Source organism: Phacochoerus africanus, chromosome 6, assembly GCF_016906955.1.
Source record: "Phacochoerus africanus isolate WHEZ1 chromosome 6, ROS_Pafr_v1, whole genome shotgun sequence".
In the NCBI taxonomy this organism is placed as follows: Eukaryota; Metazoa; Chordata; class Mammalia; order Artiodactyla; family Suidae; genus Phacochoerus; species Phacochoerus africanus.
Genome location: NC_062549.1, coordinates 80,740,223 through 80,753,989, shown reverse-complemented (window position 1 = coordinate 80,753,989; position 13,767 = coordinate 80,740,223). Strand labels below are relative to the sequence as shown.

The 13,767-nt window shown below is 45.6% G+C and overlaps 1 protein-coding gene across 2 annotated transcripts in view; it reads left to right on the top strand.

Moving 5' to 3' along the window:
* Positions 1–922: 922 nt before the first annotated feature.
* PRRX1 (paired related homeobox 1) overlaps positions 923–13,767 on the top strand; it is a 73,059-nt gene continuing 60,214 nt past the window's right edge. For both annotated transcript variants that reach the window (XM_047783958.1, XM_047783959.1), the window contains exon 1: positions 923–1,930. In XM_047783958.1, coding sequence (XP_047639914.1) covers positions 1,690–1,930 — 241 coding nt within the window. In that variant the 5' untranslated portion in view covers positions 923–1,689. The remainder of the gene's footprint in view (positions 1,931–13,767) is intronic.

Sequence of the window (13,767 nt, the reverse complement as noted above, 5' to 3'; positions counted from 1 at the left end):
AAATAAATATGTAAATTTCCTACTGCCCTGTACCGTGGATTCCTAGCAGCGCAGAGAGACTCGAATCAATGCAGCGACTTCTAGATCTCTTTAGTCCGTGGAAGAAGCGTGGGAGAGCCTTCCATTATGATCAACCCTGTCGTTTTACTACATTATTTAATAGGCTGTCTCTACAGAACCAAATGTAGCTTTAATATCTCTCTCCCTCGTTCGCAGACCCACCCAGCCCACCACCACTCAAAATTGTTAGAACAGCAGGAAACATTAAAAAGAAAAAAACTCAGAGGGAGAAGAAAATTTGATTGAGATAGTTGTGGATTTTTTCCAACAAGTTTCCCCGCAGCTGTTATCAAAACATGCAAATGAAATTTTCCAACAGGATCTTAAACAAATCTGGAGGAGTTAATGCCTAAGCAAAATAATCAGCTTGTTTGAAGTGACTGTGGGTTTCAGTTTGTCTTTTCTCCCGTGATACTATTGCAGGGGAATGATAATTAGACCTTTACTTTAAAAATCCAAAGGGGCTCTTGCTTTCTCTTCCCTCCCTTTTCTTCCCCTCCTCCCTCTTTCTCTCTCTCTCTCTCTCCCTCTCTCTTTCTCTCTTGCTCAGAAGTTGGCAAAGGGGGTTTTCTTAATCAGACTGTTTTCTGGTCTGAGGGAAAGGAGGAAGAAGGAGATTGTGATGGAGAAAGGGGGTCTGTAAAACGTCAGGCACGGCACAAAGGCTTTGCCACGTAATTACAGGCTCCTATTAAGTCGAGATCTGCCCTCCCAGGGGTCTCCAATTTTCTTGTATTCCCTACAAAGCCTCCTCTGCATGCCAGTTTGTGCCTTTTGAAGTGCCAGAGAGCTTCTTGATCCAACTGAGAAGGAAAAAGGAGCTCAGCAAGAAGAGGGGGAGAGAGAGAAGGGAACAGGGAAACCCACCACCACCACCCTCCTTCGGACTCTTGGAGCCTTTTTTCCCCCCTCCTTAGGAAAAGTAAAGTGAGAATCCTGCTCTCCAATACATCTGCAAGACATCACCCTCTCCTCCTGAAACTTTAGTCACTCCTGAGAATCCACAGGAGTGCAGAGAGGGGGAACACATTTTCTTGAAGATGTTTTAAAGCTGGAACAAGCCTTCTTCTGTTGGTGCTTGAACTCTTGCCTGGGAATAACTTTTTTAACCTAAAACACACACACACACACACACACACACACACACACACACTTTGATTCTTCTCTCCCACCCCTTCTTCTCTCTTCTTCTGTTTGCCTAACTCCCCCGCCCTGCTGGCCTCCCCTTTCCTCTCTTCCCCTTATTATTATTTTTAGCGTGTGCGTGTGAACGCTTTTGGAGAGCTGAAGGGGATTTTTTTTCCTTCTTCTTCTCCTGACTTGAACATAGGGTGACTTTTAATTTTATTTTTTGGTGTGGATTATCTCTTTGGACCGCGCCGGACTTGGCCTCGGGAAAGCAACCGAAGCTGTCGGAGGCTGCCGGTGCACAACGCTCTGCTCTACAGAAGGGGGTCCCCCGCCCTCTTTCCACTTTTTTTGTTCTTCCCCTCCTTTCTCTCTCTCCCTCTCTCTCTCTCCATTCCCTCCCCCACTTCCCCACTCGGCTCCTCTCCCCCCTCGCGCCCACAGCGTTTGGTGTTGATTCGAGCGGGAAGAGGGGGGTGGGTGGGATCGGAGGGGGAGACCATGACCTCCAGCTACGGGCACGTTCTGGAGCGGCAACCGGCGCTGGGCGGCCGCTTGGACAGCCCGGGCAACCTCGACACCCTGCAGGCGAAAAAGAACTTCTCGGTCAGTCACCTGCTAGACCTGGAGGAAGCCGGGGACATGGTGGCGGCGCAGGCGGACGAGAGCGTGGGCGAAGCGGGCCGGAGCCTCCTGGAGTCGCCGGGACTCACCAGCGGCAGCGACACCCCGCAACAGGACAGTGAGTGAGGGGCGTGCGTGTCCCGACCGAGGGTAGGGGTCCGGGCTGAGCGGCTGGAGCCCGCCTTGCGCCAGGGGGAGAAAGTCAGAAACAAGGAGAGATTGGTGGCAGTAGCCAGAGGAAGGGCGGTCACAGACAGAGGAAAAAAGATGAGAAAAGGAGGGCTCCGCGGAGGAGGTAGCCAGGGAGAACGCCGGAGGAAAGCTCCGAGGCTCTGCATTTGAGGTCAGGGACTCTGCCCGCTGCAGATTCGCGCCGAAGCCGACTACGCTGCCCCTCAGTCCCAGAGGAGCGAGGCTGCCAAATCTTCCAGCTTGTGGGACGATGGGGCTGGGCTGGAAAAGGGTCCCAGAGCAGTGCAAACTCAGGGAGCCCGTCCTGTTTAGGAAGGCAGCGGCTTAAAGATGCTCAGTCCGGTCTGGAGGGCTTCTTCCGGATGGCATAAGCGGGTTCGAGGGCACACGGACAGAGTGGCGAAGGGCACCGCCTAAAGGGAGCTGCAACCGGGAGGCTCGTGTTGCGCACAGCGCGGGGGCCGGAAAACTGGGAGTGCGGGAGGGGTGTCGCTGGACCCGCCGGAGCTGCTGTCTGTCCCGGCGGCTGTTGCTGCCATCTACATAAGGGTTTGAGACCCCTGGTGGAATAAACGGCCTGAATGACTCGGGAAGACTCTGGAGAGGCAAAGCCCTTTGGGGTGAAACCCGAGCTCCTGCCAGGCATGATTCCTCACAGCAGAGATGCGCCAGGGAAGTGTGGGGCTCCAATGCCTAGAAAGGTGTCACACTGGAGGGCCTCTCTCTATTGTTCCCAAGATTTCTAGAAAAGTCCCTCCACAGTCTCCTTTCCGCACCCTCTCTGATTGATATGGTGTCCCTCAAGCAAATCTCCTTTTTGCGTTATTAGCCTTGCCTTAAAAATGCGACTCCAGGTGTATCCATAAGTCCCAGCGTCTGTAACAGACCTGTCACCTGGCTCATCCCAGGTGACCTGGGGTTGGATATTTCCTCCTCAATGTTGCAAGAGTCAGAACTTGGCTGAAAGTTTTAAAATAAGGCTGATTGCTTTCCATGCCATTAGTTGCTGACTGATTTGTCTTAAAACTTGGAACTTGTGGAACCAGGGGGCCTGCTGGCATTCTATGATTTTCAAAAAACAGTGCCAAAGTCAGATTCTCAGAAAACAGAGAGCAAAGCAAACTAGATGTAGAAACAGCTGGAAGCAAGGCCTGTGCAAAGTGCTGGGAGGGCTGCAGCATTAAAACAGGCAGCAGGGAGAGCCTATGTCTCCAGAAGGCCGCCTGCCTTCACCTTGCATCTTTGGTCCAGGCCTGGACTCCCCTCAATGTTTTTTAGCCAAACACAAACTGGGCCAGTCCACCCTACTACCACAAAGGCGGAGGGTAATAGGGAGTCTGATCTAGGCTGTCACTAAGCAAAAAACTGGTCAACTCTGGGAAATGAAGACCTGGTGTCCTTAAGTCCAGGGTAATAGCTAGGCACAGAAGCAGAGACCACCTTGTTGAGTTATTGGTGTTTGTTGGGGAGATGCTCACTCACTGTAGGCAGCGATGTAAATTAATTGTTGATGTATACACTTGAGCTCAAGAAAATGCTCTGCAAAATAATTTTAAAACACTTTGCTAGGGAATAATTTAAACATACAAAGAGTAGGGAGAATAGTATTCTGAATGTCCATGTGCTCATGACTCGGATTCACTAATTCTGCAGATTCTGCCAATTTGTTTGTTTGTTTTACCATCACTAATTATTAGTTGCAATATTTATCACTATTTGGAGCACTGAAGGATGGCGCCGTAATGGAAAACACAGTTGTAAAGAAACCACTGCATAGAAAATTAGGGTGAGGTGAGAGAGACCAGCAGGGATTGCTTTGCCCCAAGAGCAGGCAGAGGGCTGTGAAAAGCAGGCCCAGGGTTAGTGGCCCCAACAAGGCTTCAGCCCTGGGCACCAGGTATTACAGGGCTAGCAGGATGCTTATGGTTCCTGTTATTTGACTTCAAATGGCCACAGCAAGAGGGGAGCTCAGGTTCATGGTGGCCTCCTAGTGGGTACAGAGGGAGACTGGGCCAAAGAGGCCAGCTGGGAAGTGTCCCCAAGCTGAAGTGAGGCCATGGGGAGCTGGCCCAGGGATGGCCCCTGCAAGACTTAAGCCTGGTGCAGCTGAGGCCCCGTTGAGCATGCGGCATCTGTGCTGGTGCGGAGGGCACAGGAAAAGGGCAGCAGAGTGGAGTTGGGGACGGACCGTGTATCCAGAGGAAAAGGGATGAGAACTGCAGAAAGCTGCCTGCTTGATCTTGAGCATATCACAGAGTTTCTAGTAGTAACAAGGCCTAGTGGGGAGTAAACCCTGAAAGGGAACTGAGGGTCCAAGGAGAGGATGCTTGAGAAGGAATAGCAGACAAACAGTTCCAGAAGGAGGTCACAGAATGCAGAGTGAGGGGGTGAGGACTACATGAAGAACACCTGGAGCTGGGAACGTAGCTGAGAAAACACGCATTCCCAAACACACCCGCACATGCATCATAGGTCTTGCTTTCTGGAGATGACCAGGGCCTATTCTTCTAACAGATAGCAACTGCTTTTAGAAGGAATCTTTCCTCAACCTCTTTTCCCATCTCTGGGATGAGAATAAGAGAGTCTGGTAAGTTGCATGATAGCAAGAGTCCAGAAGGCCCTCGTCCTTAGTCCTGGGCCCCTACTAGGAGTTGCCAAGGAAGATGTTATGAGTTTCTTGGAAGTCAGGACTGATGGGGCTGCGATGGACCTCCAGTCCATAGTGGACAGTGAGTCTCAGGCTGTGGATCAGAAAAGCAAGGAGTCTTCAGGCAAAGGGCTAGAGCTAGACTGTCAGCCATAAGGAACAGAGGAGGGCACCAAGAGTCAGGTGCTTTTTGCAGCCTGCTGGGAGTCCACTCCATAGTGAGAACTATAATCTCCTTTGCAGAGATAGGGAACATCTGAAAGACACCTTTTCCTCTTAGAGCTATTTAGAAACAAGTCCTTCCTAAATTTTCTGTTCAGCTAAATTAAGTAAAACAGGCTCTATCTACACTTGCAATGCTAGATCATTGATATTGCAATTTTTCAAATTACAAACTGGGGCCATTTTAGCAAAGAGGAGCTCAGAACTGCCCAAGGTGGAGGCTTTCTGCTGATCTCTTGCACTCCGCACCACAATTCTGTTTCCCCTCTTGGTTTTCATTCACTCCACTTTCCCCTCTGTTGAAGGGTTTCTTTCTCCTTTTACTGATACTCCCAACCTAGTAAATTTCTCAAACTTCTGGGTTCAAATACCCAAGCAGTTAAAGAAACGGTTCTTTAACACAGGAATCCAGGGGCTACTGAGGAGTGTGAAGGGGGTGGTGGTAGAACAGGAGTCTGGGAAGGGAAAGAGCAACAGGTCATAAAAATAGGCAGTCCTACTAGTCCTAGGAGGACAGTGCATCCCGCTGTCATTTCTTAATCTGAACTTCTGCAAACTCTTAAAAAAAAAAAGCGTGCCTTCCACGTTCCCAACCTCTAAATTAGTGAAACCAGATTGTCCTAATAAGACCTTTTGTTGGAAACACATGTAGTCATAAAAAGGTAGACGGAAAGTCAATTAGACACGCGCGCACACACGCACACATTCACAAGGCGGTGCTAAGTGCACCGGGCGGGCGCAGCTGGGTCCCGGGCCGCGGCGGGATGCAAATGCAGAACAGCGGCGCGGGAAATCGATTTGTCACAAAGGGAGAGGTGTAAACGCGGCGCGAAGGAATCACCCGCCCAATCGGCCCGCCACACTCCCTGATGGGGCCCATCTTTGCCGACTCTTCTAGGCCAGAGAAACGCCCGGGAGAGCGGGAACGTTCTCGAGGGCGCTTCCCGATTGGAATTCGCATCGGAACATCAATTCCCCCAGAGTCTCAGCATTTGTAACACCTACGGCGCCAGAAATTTTCTTATGCGGACACCAGCCTGTGGCCATGAAGCCGGCACTGCCACTATGAATTTGCGCCTCAATAATCTCGATTCAAGGGGGAGCCAACTAAATATACCATTTTAAACATAGCTTGGAATTTTTCCTCTTAGAGGAGGCAGTGAAATCCAGGATCAAGGAAAGTCACTGAGTCCCCGTGGTCAAATGGCAAATCCAGAAAAGAGGTTGTGATTCCTGCTTATTTTACTTGCAGAAGCAAGGGGCTGGATGGCCTCCTGCTGATCATATTTTCGAGAAATCGACAGTGTAGTGCGTCCCTCCCATTTTGGAGCGAAGGGCACTTGGAGTTTGAAGCATCGGGGAGGTGAGCTTCTAAAGTCCCAGGCTCTGGCTGCCAATGATCCCTGGGGCGGCAGATTCCCCCAACTCTAAGGCCGTGAGTCAGTGGCTAAACCATTCATTTCGCCGAAGAGGCCCTTCCTAAAACTCTGCCAAGCGCCTTTTCCGCACGGTAGGCGTCTCGCAGCCATGAATTTTTGCTCGGCGACCTTAACCTTCTCCCAGCAAGCTCAGGTCAGAGTGCAGGGGCCTTAGGCCAGCAGCAGTAGGTCACACAGGTCCCTGAAGTTCCTCGGCCTTCCCAGGGGCGTCATTTAGATTTTACAACAAGAGAAAACAAATCATCTCCAAACCAACAAGATGTTACCCCCTTCCCGCCCCCTGCGTAAAAACCTCAGCAATTTCAGAGCCAAGGATATCTTCCTGCTCCACTGACGCAGATCCACTCAGATCCGAAATTTGAATGTCTCTCCCAGCCAGCAACCGTCTCCCGGGACATTTTTTCACTTTTAAATGACATCTATATATTTTCAACGACTAGGATCCATAGACCAATTTGATTTTTATTTTAAAAGATGTGTTTCTTTCACAGTTTCTCTCCTATTGTTGTTTACCTGCTTCCTCCTTTGGCAGGGCAAACCATCAAAGCTGGCCTCTTGCTCCAGAACCCCTCTCCTCTGCGGGGTGGCCAGGGTGCAGATACAGGGAAGCTGCAAATCTGTGCGTGCTTGCGCGCGCTGCGACCTAAGCCTGCCTCCCGCTCCTGGTAGTGTGGACTTTTCCCTGACTGAGAGTATGTGTTTACTTTTTATCGTTTAGGAGAGATGGAGTCAGTAGAAGCCACAGGAGGTACAACTTTTAGGAACAGAGGGAGTGTATTTGTAGAGAAGGAGACAGGGCTTTCGTTTTGCACCACCCCCCCGGGGGGGGGCAGGTGGAAGATTTTTGGGGGGAAGAATGCTCCCAAAGAAAAAAACGAGAGTGTACATTACCCTCCATCCAAGCCAATCCCGTAGGTTCAACCAACAGGATCTTGGGAATATTGCTCTGAGTTAAAGATCCGACATTTACAGGAAATATTTGGATATGGGGCCAACTCCCTGTTGCCCACTTCGTGTCCAAACATTTATAGACCTACCTGTGATTGCACACCGATTGTAATCGATTGGACGCTTTTTGTCAAATTCCGCATTTTAATTTGATTTGGGGCGAGTACCAGTCCCATAGTTTTGGTATCCTTTAACTACCTTTTCAACAATTCAAAGAAGATGCTTATGTAAACAGCATTATCATTTATCCACAAGAATTTGGATTCTTGTAAAATCAAAGAGCTTAGTGAGCAGGCTCACAATAAATACTCAGTTAAAAACCATCCATCTCAAACAGTAATAATAATATTAAGAAACTGCTGCAAACTCCTTTTCTCTAAACGCTGTTATTACATTGGTAAATGCAGAAAACGTTGCTGAGACAACTGAGGAGGGACAGACACTGGTGTTACAGGGGCCAGTAGGTTTTTTCCCTCCTACATATATGTTTTTGAATAAGGAGCCCCCATCATGGTCTGAGTATTAATAGATTCTTGGCGTCCTCATTTGTCTAATCTAGTGAGGCAGCCTCAAGGAAGTAGTCATACAGAGAATTATGGGCTATCAATTTTAGGTTTAAGACAGAAAGAAAATTACCACATTTCACTTGTCCTGGAACCACTTTTCTTGATGAAAAAATATCTGGGAAGCCGATTACAGGGGCAATAGCCACTTTAGGGAAGGGGAGGGGAACAAAGGCACAAATGGTGGTGGGTTAGGGAAATTTTATGAAAGAAAATAAAGAAAACATGTCAGAACAAATCAATCACATACACAAGTGACTTCTCAGAAGAGTCTGAGCACCATCGGAATCAAAGATTCTGCTGTCCCTGCAGTTCTCAAATACAGGAATTTATGCAGGTCTGAGTTAGAATCAGAATGCAGTCCTCTGCACGGGATGTCCCAGTCCCTTTGCTGTACCACGTAATGAAAAATCTTTAATTCCCAAGAACTTTGCGCCTTATTTTTGCCATTATTGTTTCTCCCAGACTCAGCTCCAAATGAGAAATACACTTGAGAAATGTGTATTAATTTGAATCCTCAAGATCCGAATTATGAGAAAGGACCAGGACAGGTCCTCTGGTTCCTATTTTGTCTGCTTTCATGGAGCTTTGCAAGCGATTCGAAATACTCTTAAGGGGCGGATGAGGAGAGACTGCAAGCAAACTCCTATGCAGGAATGCCGATCACACCGGCCCAAAGTGCAGGCTCTCTTTTAATCTCATCTCTCTCTCTCTCATCTTTTCTTTTCTTTCTTTTTATTTATTATTATTATTATTATTATTTTGCGGTGGGAGGGGGACGTGGAGGAGGAGTAAATAGGGTAAGGGAGAATTCAGTAATTCCGTGAAGAGTTTTAACTTGTAAAATAGAGCCCACAGTATCTTAGATTTTAATGTTCTCAATTTCTGCCGTGGAGCTGAAGATGCAAACACCCCCAACTCCACTCATGTTCCCAGTTCCAAGGGCGGAGGATGCAGCTCTCCGAGAGGTGGAAGATACTTGCGAGCCTTGCCAAAGGCGCCTCTTCCAGCCTTCTCCCGCTGAAAGGGGGCGCATTCCTCCCCGGCAGGGGCTGGAACTTAACCCTGCCTTCAAAAGCCCTTGGACTCTGGGCAAGAGAAAGAGACAGGCTGGATGACCCCCTCTACACAAGTAGCAAAATATGGGAAATATCAATAGCGTGAAGTCACTCCAGGGACTGCATAAACATATACTACGAATGATTTTTAAGGGAAAAATGAAGATAGCGGAGGGCTTTGTGCCTTCCTTGCCTTTGAAATGAGGATGGTCAGGATTCCAAGGTTAGGAGGAAGGGACAGGAGGAGAGTGGGACTAGATGACCCTGGGTCGGTGGTTGCTGAGACTGGTGCCTGTGTTCCACAAGAAAGGAAAGAGTTTGTTCTTATGGAGGTGGGCAAGACATTTCTGTGTATGAACTCCAAGTATTGAATAAAGAGGAGGCAGGTTTGAGAGACTGAGCACCGGCAGTATTAGCAAGATGCTGCAAACTGCCCCAGAAACCCTAATGGTACCTGGAGTCTTTGGAGAGGGCAAAACATTGGCCACCTTAGAGTTACTCCAGGTTAGCATAAGCCTCTTTCTTTGAAAGAAAGAACAATAGCAGTCCCACAGTCTTGTGTGTGCCTGCAACTTGGGCACCCACAGCCATTTCCAACCCCAGAATCTGACTCCTGGCCTCCACTGATCCTCCCTTTTTCGGCAAGAGTTTCAGAAGACTTAACAAATGAGGATACATTCTTAAACCTCTCCTCCTTTGTAAATCTTGGGATTTTCTACTTCTCTCTTGGTCTGCTTCTCACCCTAACATTGGAGGGTCAGTAGGTCAGAGCAATGCTGGGAGCGACAAACTGGCAGAAAGAATATTGTGACTTCTTAGCATCGTTGATGGTTAATACATAGCTTTCAAGATAATTGGAGCCTGGGTGTTCCTAAAAACAGAAGCATGAGGCCAGAACCAGAAGGGAAATTGCTTTTCCACAAACATTTGTCTGAGAGTAAGAGCATTTACCCCATTTGCTTAATTTCTCATCATCAGTCATGTCATTTATATTTTAAAGGACCTCACAGTGCTGGAAGGTAGTATAGTTATAAATAAGCATAAAAACAGATGGGTGCTCTTCTAGTACACTCTCTTTCTCTCTTTCTCTCTCCCTCTCTCTCTCTCTCTCTATATATATATATATAGGCCAAATCTTTTCAAAGATAATTGAGATATACAACTTAAAGGCCAAGGGGCCCAACTGTATCAAACTTTGAGCCAGGATATGCTAAGTTCAATCAGCTTGACTATGGGCAAAGTGAAAGGCCTAGCCAGCACTTTGAATATATGCAGAGAACCATGCTTTCTCAATTTTCCATTGTATTTATCCATAAAAATTTATACTAGTCTGCAAAGGACTTGATAGAGTTGGCTTGGGCCTGGTGGGGTGACAGGGAGTCAGTGTCCTGATTTGGTCTGCCATCTTTCTTTGCATTCACTTCCCTGTACCCTATTTGGCTGTCCAAGATCTGTGTGGTGCAGAGAAAACTGGTCCCTAGAAGCCACATAAGCCTCTTAAATGCTCTTCAGGAATCCTCAGAAAAGGAGAGGGCTGTTGAACAAAATGATATGTAATGTACCAGGTATTTTCATATATTTGTCCTCTCTGACAATTCATTTTAAAATAGCCCAGTTAGAACCTTCTTGGGGATTGAGGTTTGGGAAATTGGGTACTTTTCTGTTTCTTCAAGTAATTCATAAATATATGAAGTTGAGTTTCAGTGGAATTAGGCATTGAATCTAAATCTTTATACACACATCACCATTAATCCAAATTGGGAGGTGACACTAAATAATTATGTACATTGTGGCTTTTCTTTTCATTTTCTACCAGTGCTATTTCCCTAAATACTGGCCTGGATTACAGCAGTCATATACCAGTGGGACACCTACCACACTGTTGCCATACTCAGTAATGCCTATTAAGTGACAGAATGAGCACCCCAAATTTACTGGATCCTCTTTTCAAACTAGTTTAAATACTAGGCCCCCTCCCCCTCCTCTTCCCACTTTAAACCCTTTGCATCAGAGATCTCCTCTAGACTCATCATTTTAGTAACCATCCAGTAACTCCCAGGATACAGCTTCAATATGGTTTCACAACCCCCCTACACGCCCCCCCCCTCAACACACACACCTCTTCACCGCCTGGAGCTACAGATCCATATACGCTGCTACTTGCTCAGACATGTCCATTTGTACATCACAGATCTTCTTCAATTTCAGAAACAAAGAAAACATGGCACTAATGTGTTCTCTTTCTCCAATCGAGCCTCTCATAGCTTTTTCTATTTTCCTGTGTTCCAAAGGTGGGTGCAAAACTCAGAAACTTTAGACTTGTCCTTGACTCCTTCCTTTCCATCTCTGTCCAATCCATCTTCAAATCCCAAGTTTACCTTCTAAAATCACTTGAATTCATCTCCTTTTAAAATATCTTAAGATATCTCACCTGCACTGCTGAGCCAGCCTTCTGAGTCTCCCCGCACCCACGCTTGACCTCTTCTTTGTGTAGGTGATGGCAGAATGGCTATAATAGACCTTCAAAGAATATTTGCTGAATGAATTAGTGAATGCAAAAGCATTCTTTTCACAAATACGTTTGTTAAAAATCATGGCTCTCCCTTTCTCTCAAACTCGCAATTGACTGTCATTCCTTCGTACCTCAAGACCAATTTTTTTTTTTTTTTGGCCTGTTCTTTTTTAAAATCCTGTTTGTAATCTATGTTTCCATCTCTGATCCAGCAATCTGCTCATTCACACACCACACAAATTCAAACTCTTTCTATACTTTCCTCTAGTATGCTAGTTAGTCTAATACATTTGCCCTTTTCTAGTTTCTGCTTCTCTGACTTCTAATCTGAAATGTCCTTGCTCCAGGCCGCTTTTTGAAAACCCACCTCTTTGCTACCTTTCAAGTTTCTGCTCCTATCACCTTGTGACATTTTCCTTGACTGCATCTTTCTGATCAAATAAATCCCTTTCCTCAATTCCTCTAAAGTTTTGCTTAATTATTTTCTAAATATTTTCTGACTGTTAATTTACCTTGAGAATTTTCTTAAGATTAGAGACTTTTTTGAGGGGGGGTAGCATGTGCCACAGCTGCAGTAAGCAAATAAATTGAACAGATAGTTTAAGAGGGGGTATTGTGTGGTTCAGCTGTTTGTGCAATCGCTAGTGCAAGTAATTTTTTGATTATAAGAGTAATACCAAAGTGCAATATATGCTTATTTTAGAAAATGTATTATTTTACATTAAAAATGTAAGTGGGAAAGTCAAGTCACCTGTAATTCACCACCCTGATGTAGGCACAGTTAGCAGTTTGATGTTAAAATATTTCTTTTTTATTTTTGCAGTGTTTGTGCTAACATTCTTGATGACTGATTTTTCCTAAGACTGTTTCCCTCAAATTAAGAAAACACACATTGAACCCACTTGCTCTCATCAGAGAAGTTAAACAAACACACAAACAGCAAACAAAAGTCCCCCAGGATGGTGAGAGCTGTGACATCACAGTTATTTCCTAGGGTTCTCAAGTTCCAGTGGGTACATTTCCAGCAGTAAAGACTTTCGGAGTAAACAGTTTCTTTTTCTTTTCTGCTTGTTCTAGCCGGGAACCTTCTCTAGACATGAGCACATGTCTCTTTTTGAAATTGGAAAAGCCTGCATAATACCTAAAGGACGTTCTGAGACCAACAGTTGGAGAGCTCAAAAAAATTTTTTTGTTTTTTTACATGATTTAGTAAGGAAAAGTGCCACAAAACAAGTGGGGGAGAAAATATCTTATTATTGTAGATTCCTGGATCTTGAATTTTCTTTTATTAAATGTTTTAAGACTCATATGTACTTTTGTAGAAAAGGGAGATGGAAAAATGACATATATTTTTCTGTACCTTGTAGAATGATGATCAGGTCAGAGAGTGACACTACCAGGACACGGTAGTGTGCTTTGACAGAGGAAGAAGCACTTAGACAAATCAAAGATAATGCGTTTGTCCAGATATGAAGGTCCACAGTCCCCTAGCCCTTATTTAAAGTGAAAATTACAGAGAAAATATAAATTGTTATTATGAAGTCTGTGTAAAAATCATTCCCAGGCAAGTGGATGTTAAAACATATGCCTGATAAATGCAAATATTTTCTTTAGGGAAAGTTTTAACAAGTGATATAAAATCATGCAGAACAAAATTTAAAAATTATAAATTAGATATAGCGAAACAATGCATCTTTTTCCTTCTCATGAGAAACGGGGAACACAAAGAGTAAGCATCATTTTTGAGGATTAAAAACCACACTGGCCCAATAAAAGTTTCTGAAGTTCCCCATATTGCTTAGTTCTAAGGGAGGAAAAGAAGGAGAACCACCCAGAGAGCTCTTTGCCCAGAACCAGATGTGCTGTTCAGCAGCTCTAATCCTCAAGTTTGAGGGAAGACCACAGGATGAATCCTCAACACGTTTAAGAAATAAAACGTAATTTGGTTCATTAATCACGAAACTGAACTCTGCAGTTTCGCTACACATATTTCAAAGGCTGAATCCCTTCTGACAAGAGAAACAGAAAATAATATCACTACACGTTTGTCTGTTATGAGTCTGTTCTCAGCTTCCCTCGGGGAAGAAGAGATTTTTCCGCGTGTGATCATTTTTACTCAAAATATATGGAGTGTTATTTAAATTTATATCTTCTTTTTTTTCTTTACGCTAACATTCTCCTTTCTCAAGGCAGTGAGAATATCTGTTGGCTGCACTGTTTTGGATATTTTTTTTGGAGGGGGTGTTTGGAGATTCAGGGCTACCTTGAGTAGCCAGGAAATTCCAGCTGTGTTTGGGCAGGTCTTAAAAGTGCAATCATTTTAACTGACAATATACTCAGACTGCTGGTTTGCTTAATTCTCTTCCCTTATTAC